Source organism: Scophthalmus maximus, chromosome 5 (assembly GCF_022379125.1).
Source record: "Scophthalmus maximus strain ysfricsl-2021 chromosome 5, ASM2237912v1, whole genome shotgun sequence".
NCBI lineage: Eukaryota > Metazoa > Chordata > Actinopteri > Pleuronectiformes > Scophthalmidae > Scophthalmus > Scophthalmus maximus.
The window spans coordinates 26,611,675-26,620,000 of NC_061519.1; the positions used below are offsets into that span (position 1 = coordinate 26,611,675).

The window sequence follows — 8,326 nt, forward strand, 5'->3', positions numbered from 1 at the left end:
CCCTCGCAAGAAATAGTCCCACCCAGTTTGGTGAAAAGCCATCCATTCATTTTTTGAGTTATTTTGTACACGCACACACACACAACCGCACACACACACACCCGCACACACACACACACACACACACACACACACACACACACACAACCACACACACACACACACAACCACACACAAACACAACCGCGCACACACACACACACACACACACACACACACACACACACACACACACACACACACACACACACACACAACCGCACACACACACAACCGCACACACACACACACACACACACACACACACACACACACACACACACACACAGGGGTGAAAACCTGTGCCGGTGCACATGGTAACAAAATTAAATATTGTTTTAATAATAAATGTTGTTGTAATGTAGCTTCTGGTCACCGGCGGCAGCACTGAGTGCATTGCTGCTGACGAAGAAAAACATTTCCCATTTGTGATTTTGCACAATTTATAAAACTGATTTTATATATGCGGTCTTTAAAAAAAAAAAGAATAAACTTATTTATTCATTTATCAGTTTTCCGCTGAACATAAAGAAGACTGAATAAGAAGAGGGTTCAATTAGAGCCCGAACGATATTGTGGTTTTTGTGGGTCATATCGGCTGATATCATCGGGCCAGCGGATCTATATCAGTCGGGTTCTAATGTCCCGCTGCTGTTCGGAGGTTTGGATTCTGTCTGATGAGCATCGAGGATCGTGATCAGTCCCACATTGAGGACGTGTGCAATTCAAAATGGCTGAAACTCCCGTTTGTCAGTGTAGATGTTGTTTTTCTCCGTCACTCCAGCGGGGGCGGAGTCTCTTCAGTTTGGTTACGTCAAGTGTTATAAAAACATTGGTCACATGTTGCGCGTCGGTTCCTGCGAAGCGACGAAGCCGCCGTGCGTCTACCGGACAAAAGAACTAAACAAACAAACTGTAAATAAATGTACAGTCATCCTGCGCAATGCACTGTGCCATCGACGACTCTAATGTTACAGTAACCGCTGTGTGTGTAGTTCAAAGGTTTGTGATGCAGGACAGATTAATAATTACCTTTAATATAATATATCTTTGTTTTATATTTGAAGACCTTAAACAACTTTCTCCACTGCAGGATTTTTTTCCCTGCATCACAGGAAACTCCGTAGGAATCAGAAACGTCGAGAATAGAATTCAGGAAAAATGAATCGAGTCAAACTGAACTCGTGAATGTTTTAGTCGTTAAAGGTAAAACGGTCACCGCTCCAGATGTGATGAGCGTCCGTGGCTTAAGAGAGAAACAGTTTTGCTTGTGTGAAGAGTGTTTGTGTGTGTGTGAACAGTTTCAACGAGTTTCCGCTGCGTTTCCTTCCAACACTGAGCCACTTTCATAATTCACCAGTCGCACTTTTCACCGCCTCCGGTCTCGTGATCTCGAAGCCTCGTCACGATGTGTAGTTGTTAAGTGTGATGGACGTGGTCGATGTAGAGCAACAGAAACGCCACAGCTCACTTGTCAGAAGAAGAAAAAAAAGGTCATAACTGTTCTGTGGAACGGGCGTCTGCTTGTGAAATGAAAATAAACCATTTGTAGTGTTTGAATCTTTTCTACTTTTCTACTCTGTGTGTGTGTGCGTGTGTGCGTGCGTGCGTCTTTTTAAACTCCGAATCTGAAGAAAAAAAAAAGAATTAACACAAATAAGTTCAATTTATTTATCAATATAAACTACAGACACTCTCCAAACTTACTAATAATAAAAGTTTACATGTCATTCATCATCACTGGCTTTCAATAGAAATACTCTTATTTATTTTAATTAATTTCTTTTACATTCCAAACCTCAAAGAACCTTTCCAGAAATACACACGGACACACGGAGGCTGCTGAGAACAAAACACAACATCTAAAATAACAACCTGTGATATTTGTGAAAGAATTAATCCTTTAAAGCAATAAATGGGGAAAAAACAGCAAGAAACTATAAGGATGCTTTTACAGTTAAGTGTGGACTCCACGTCTTGTGCTGCACATCATCGTCCCCTAGGTGGCGACTTGACTTCACACTCCTGAGCCCCGATACACTCGCACTTCACTACACTGTTCAAAATGCACCAGGGCGGACAACACTTGACAAATGAACAGGTGAGTAATACAGGTGCGACATTACTGAACTTGTCTTTTCTATAAGGAAAAAAGAAAAACGCAAACACAAACGAGTAAAGATGAAATTAAATTTGTGACTTCATCTGCAGTAAAAGGAACCAGAAGCTGATGTTTCCTCTAATACGGTCGTCTGCTGTGGTGGTAGAGAGAGATGAGTTCACACAGCTACAATGTGGGGACTCCGGTCCGGTCCGGTCCGGTCCGGGGACAACAGGGACACTGGTCCCCTCAAGGTAAAACACTCACATTTTGGGATTAAGACTTTGTTTTTTTGGTTAAATTTAGAATATGGATGTCGTTCGTCAGGGAGTTGGTCAGTTGACGTGACCCGTCTGCGGAGGTTTCCTTAGCCACGCCCCCAGACCGCCACCCTGCAGCGCGCCAGTGAACTGCTGCAACGCCCTCTGGTAGCGCCCGGCGGCCATTTTGGAAGCGCCGCATGTCCCCGCTGTGGCCCCTGCGCCCGATACCTGACCGTTCGGGGAGAAGGCGAGAAAGACAGAAACGGGATTTTCAGTCGGGGGCATGAAAACCAAACTGCACACAGGTGAATTGAGATCGTGTGGATGTGGAACAATCCAACCTATTGTTCAAAAGTGCATTGTGGGAGAGTCTGAATGTATTTTTGTTAGTTTAATGTTGGGGGGGCAAATGAGTGCATCTGAGTCATATATGTCTTTTTAGCTCTGGTTGTGGTCTCCACCACCTCCCGTGGGAAACCTCTGATAAATAAGTGATATTGAGAAGCAGCTACTGTTACAATGATTCCAGTTGCTTCTGTAAATAATCAGGACTCTCTGTCCGCTGTCGTCAAATTTTAAACCGAGCGCCGGTGCAGAGCTCTCAGCGTTCACATACGAATCCAACGGTGGAAATGAATCCTTGCTTTTAAAAACCTTCAAATGTGGCGGAGCTCGAGGGCAATCCGGTCTTTAAGAGGGGAGTTGCTTTCCTGTGCTGATGAAAGAAACATCTCAACCTAATGCGTTTGCATTAATTCATGTGAAACGAGTTCAATGCTTGAACTCATGCTTATGATTGGTGTTCTTCACGAGCTTTCTTTAAGATTAAAACACGTAAAACTCTAACAGATAAGAGTGGAGTGAGTCCTGTGAGCGGGTCTGGGTCACGAACCTTCACAAGAAGGGTTCTCCTTTGTTGATGATTAGTGTTGAGCTCTGAGAACGCCACTGAAAACACCTTTAACTTTATAAAGTTAGACGTTCTATTTGCGGCTGAGGTGAGGACTCTGCCGGAGTCTACTGGGCAGAGAGTTTGGTCTCGGTCAAACTGACCCACGGTTCGGTTCGGACGTTGGGACGGATCGCAGGAAGTTGACGCAGCGAGCTACCATAGAAGAAGAAAAAGAAGTGTCGATGTGAGCCGCGGTATCAGTTCACTGCAATTTGGTCCAAAGAACAACTGGAGAAAAACGCATAAAGATGCCGGAACGTACAACTTATTTTCTGAGAGGATGAGCGAGAGGATATGGAGAAAGTCTTTCCCGCGGAACAGACGACACTCCGACGCCAGACTGACGCCCGTCCACAAACCAATCGGAGTCAAGCATCAGGGAGGCGACGACGACGGGACGTAGGTTCGTCACGTCAAGTTCTTCAGTGCGTCTCTCGCAACACGGCAACGAGAAACCAGAACTGACCGGATCAAATGTGAACGACGGGACTGAAACACGAGCGGCGGCTCCCACCTTCACCTGCCGCTGCAGGCCCTGCCAGCGGGAGAACAGGGAGCTCCTGCAGAGCTGCGACGGCGTCCCCGAGTCCCTCCTCCGTCCCGTGGAGGTGCTGACCTCCTCCAGGCCTCCGTCGCCGCGGCTCCAGTTCAGGCTGACGTCCGGGGCCTTCCCGGCCGGCCGGCCCTCGCCGCTGCTCAGACCTGCGGACACAGAGGAACCGTGAAAGACGAAAGCTTTTTTTTCCTATTCTGGCTGCTGTGGGTTCTTGAGCTTGTGCAAACTGTCCCCTGGTTCTTTTGTTCATCTGAACTGAAGCCAATGGGGCGGTTTGAGGGCCTCCACGTGGACCTACAGCTGAGCAGCGGCTGCCGCCGGCGGTAGGGGAAGGGCAGGTGCCCGACGGGGGCGAGGCGGCGGGCCAAGGCTCTGCCCAGGTGACCCGTGTGGCCCAGCGCCCCCACCGTCAGGCTGTGCAGGTACACGGGCTCCACCAGGTGCGACAGCAGCGCCCCCTGGAGTCCAACGACGCTCCACCTTCCCAGACCGAGAGAGAACACCAGAGGTGAGCGGGGACACCGGGACTAAGTGTGACCAGGAATATGAAGAGGTATGAATATCAACAGTTCCTTGGTGAGATCTGGTCTCTTGTCATCGGCTTTTGTCGAAATAACTCATGACACAAGAAAGCTACCGTCAGTACAGTAGGTCAGGGTTAATGCAGTGAGGTCATATTTGTTGTTCATGTATTAAATATTGGTGTGTACAGTTTTATCATAACTGATAAAAAAAATGATGGCCAAAATCTTAAAAAAAAAAAAAAAAAGTTGTCATAAACCAGAATAATCCTTGAGGTGAAGGACGGAGTTTCATCGTTTGTCAGACTCACTTTGCCATTTTGTCAGTGCAGGACATGGTGACCAGACGTCTGCCCGGCGACGCACCGTCCTGCGGCCGATTGGCCCTGCGCGCCGCGACGGGCAGCGTCCCCTCGCCTCCGTGCACCTTCACCCTGAGGCGACAGCCAAACCTCCTGCCGGGATCTGACGGAGCAGGAGGAGGAGTCAGACGAGGCGCCGTGACAGTCACATATTTAAAATCAGCATATCAACAGTTCATTACGAGTTTTTTTCCCGTTAATGTACGACCTAAATGTCATAAATTCTGAATTATTTTTTGTTTTTCAAACAATGGCCCTAATACGCCGTCGTACAGTGACTGAGTTGCTTAATGGAGACAAAAAGATAAATGAAACTCCTCGGGGTCAGTGTAAACTGCTGCAGAACAATAGATTATTCGAAATATGACAATGTATCGACATCAGAACCATAGAAAAAACAAGGGCTGCACATCCATCGTCTACCGCTTTATCCATCTAGGGGTCGCGGGGGGGCTGGAGCCAATCCCAGCTGACATTGGGCGAGAGGCGGGGTTCACCCTGGACAGGTCGCCAGCCTATCACAGGGCCACATACAGAGACAGTATGGCCTGGTTGGTGTGAACCGGGACTCGAACCCAGAACCTTCTTGCTGTGAGGCAAACGTGCTAACCACCACGCCACCGTACAGCAGGGCTGCACATCAGGTATAAAAACAGAGAAGTGTTGTGAAGATTAAATTTGAGTCTGTGTCGTCGTTGCATTATTATGTTCGTCTCACATGCAGACGTGGTCTCGTAGGGGCAGTTGAGTCGAGCGTCGCCACACGGTGACGAGCTGACGTACATGTGGAGGAGGACGCCGTCACGCAGCCGCAATCCGCCGCCACCTTGATTTGGTACAAAGATCGAATGGACGTCACAGTGTGACGACTCGCTGCGGAGAGGGAAGACATGGAGTTAGAAGATGAAGAGGACGACTCGCGTCTCAACGTGACCGCGTATTTCAAATGAACGTTTTTATGACTTTTAAAAAAAAAAAAAATACTATTGTTTTGTACCAGAGCAGCGGCTCCAGCTGAGAGTACAGGAATCGAACCAGCGCCCTCCTGCTGAGGACCTCGGCATGGCAGTCGCTGAGCGTCGAGTCGCGGTCGCTCACCTCGTCCAGGTCCAGACACTTTGTCCCCGTGGCCAGAGACACAACCTGGGCTGACCGGAGGTCAAACCCTGGAGGAAGAGGAGGAGGAAGAGGATGAAGAGGTAGAGGAGGAGGAGGAGGAAGAGGAGGAGGAGGAGGAAGAGGGGGAGGAAGAGGTGGAGGAAGAGGAGGTGGAGGAGGAAGAGGAGGAGGAGGAAGAGGGGGAGGAAGAGGTGGAGGAAGAGGATGAAGAGGTAGAGGAAGAGGAGGAGGAGGAGGAAGAGGGGGAGGAAGGGGTGGAGGAAGAGGAGGTGGAGGAGGAAGAGGTGGAGGAAGAGGAGGTGGAGGAGGAAGAGGAGGAGGAGGAAGAGGGGGAGGTGGAGGAAGAGGAGGTGGAGGAGGAAGAGGATGAAGAGGGGGAAGTGGAGGAGGAAGAGGATGAAGAGGTAGAGGAAGAGGAGGAGGAGGAAGAGGTGGAGGAAGAGGTAGAGGAAGAGGGGGAGGAAGAGGTGGAGGAAGAGGAGGTGGAGGAGGAAGAGGATGAAGAGGGGGAGGAAGAGGTGGAGGAAGAGGAGGTGGAGGAGGAAGAGGATGAAGAGGTAGAGGAAGAGGAGGAGGAAGAGGAGGAGGAGGTGGAGGAAGAGGTAGAAAGGATCATTAGTGTCATAGATTGTTGGTGAGATCGGGGCTGAGAGCCTTGGTAAGGGCGGCGACCATTGAGGAGGGGACATCGGGTTATTTAACGGATGCTGTAGACCGTCCGAAGTCAGAAGAAGCCAGAGGAAGAGTACGAGGATGAAGAGGCTCAGAAGACGAAGAGGCAAAACAAAAGAAGAAGCAGGAACCCCGAAGAAGAAGCCGAACCCGAAGAATCAGGAAAAAACGCCCAGAAGACAGAAGACAGACAAGCCCAAGAAGAGAGAAGGGAACGAAGGAATCAAAAAAAGACAGAAGAAGCGAAGAAGCAGAGGAAGAAGAAAGAAGAAGACGGAAGAAGAGGAAGGGAAGAGGAAGAATAAGACAACAAAGAAGAAGAGCAAGAGAAGAGGAAGACGAAGAGAGGATGAAGCACAGAAGAAGAAGAGGAGCAAACAAGAAGAAGAAGAGAAGAGAGGAAGAAGAAGCGAAGAGGAAGCACTAAAGAAAAAAAAAGAAGAAGAAGAAGACAAAGAAGCAAGAAGAAGAAAAGAAGAAGAGGAAGACCTCAGAAGGGAAGAAAAGAAGCGAAAGAACAAGCCGAAGCAGAAGAAGAGGAAGAAGAAGAAGAGAGAGGAAGACGGAAAGAGGAAGCAGAGGAGGAAGAAGAAGACCGAAGAGAAGCAGAGGAAGAGTAAGAAGAAGACAGAGGAGGAAGAAGAAGAAGAGGAAGAAGAAGAAGAAGAATCCAGCAAGAAGAAGACGAAGCCTCCGAGCAGGAAGAAGAAGAAAGCAGAAGAAGAAAAGAAGACAAGAAGAGGAAGACAAGAAGAAGACGAAGGAATAACAGGAAGAAGAAGCACCAGCAAGAACGACAGAAGAGGAAGCCACAGCCTCCAGAAAACCCAGACAGAAGAAGACCGAGACCGACAGAGAAGAGGAAGAAGAGGAAGAAGAAGCAAAGAGCGAAACCTCCAAGAGAAGAAGAACGAAGACAGCTAAGAAGAAGCAGAGGAAGCCAAGAGAGAATACAACCCGACGAAGACAAAGACCCACAAGACAAGAACCGAGAGAAGAGGACGACTAGAAAACCCACAGCAGAAGACGAAGGAAGCCGACGGACGGAAGAACGAAGCAGCAGAAGCAGGCCGAGCGCAAGAGGAAGCTCACGACTCCACCCTCAGACCTCCACGCAGAAGAGCAGAAGCCTCAGCCCGCCTCCTCTACGCCGAAGACCTCCTCTCCTCCACAGTCCCTCCTCACTCCTCACCTCTTCCTCCTCCACACCCTCCAGCCTCCTCCTCCTCCTCCTCCTCCTCCCTCCCTCCTCCTCTCCTCCACCTCCCCCCCCCCTCCTCCTCCTCCTCCCCCTCCTCCTCCTCCTCCCCCTCCTCTTCCTCCTCTTCCTCCACCCCCCCTCCTCCTCCTCCTCCTCCTCTTCCTCCTCCTCCTCCTCCTCTTCCTCTTCCTCTTCCTCCACCTCCCCCTCCTCCTCCTCCTCCTCCTCCTCTTCCTCTACCTCTTCATCCTCCTCCTCCTCCTCCTCCTCCTCTTCCTCTACCTCCTCCTCCTCTTCTTCCTCCTCCTCCACCTCTTCCTCCTCCTCCTCCTCCACCTCCTCCCCCTCCTCCTCCTCCTCCACCTCCTCTTCCTCCTCCTCCTCCTCCTCCTCCCCCTCCTCCCCCTCCTCTTCCTCCTCCTCCTCCACCTCCTCTTCCCCCCTCCTCCTCCTCCTCCTCCTCCTCTTCCTCCTCCCCCTCCCCCTCCTCCTCCCCCTCCTTCTCCTCCTCCTCCACCTCCTCCTCTTCTTCCTCCTCCT

The 8,326-nt window shown here is 50.0% G+C and overlaps 1 protein-coding gene across 1 annotated transcript in view; it reads right to left on the bottom strand.

Annotated features, from left to right (window-relative positions):
- Window positions 1–1,964: 1,964 nt before the first annotated feature.
- LOC118310882 (double-stranded RNA-specific editase B2-like) overlaps window positions 1,965–8,326 on the bottom strand; it is a 24,464-nt gene continuing 18,102 nt past the window's right edge. Inside the window, exons 5-10 of the mRNA XM_035634215.2 lie at window positions 5,792–5,960; window positions 5,513–5,667; window positions 4,744–4,897; window positions 4,210–4,391; window positions 3,870–4,057; window positions 1,965–2,631 (exon numbers count right to left, since the gene is read on the bottom strand). Of these exons, the coding sequence (XP_035490108.1) occupies window positions 2,476–2,631; window positions 3,870–4,057; window positions 4,210–4,391; window positions 4,744–4,897; window positions 5,513–5,667; window positions 5,792–5,960 (1,004 nt within the window). The 3' untranslated portion in view covers window positions 1,965–2,475. The remainder of the gene's footprint in view (window positions 2,632–3,869; window positions 4,058–4,209; window positions 4,392–4,743; window positions 4,898–5,512; window positions 5,668–5,791; window positions 5,961–8,326) is intronic.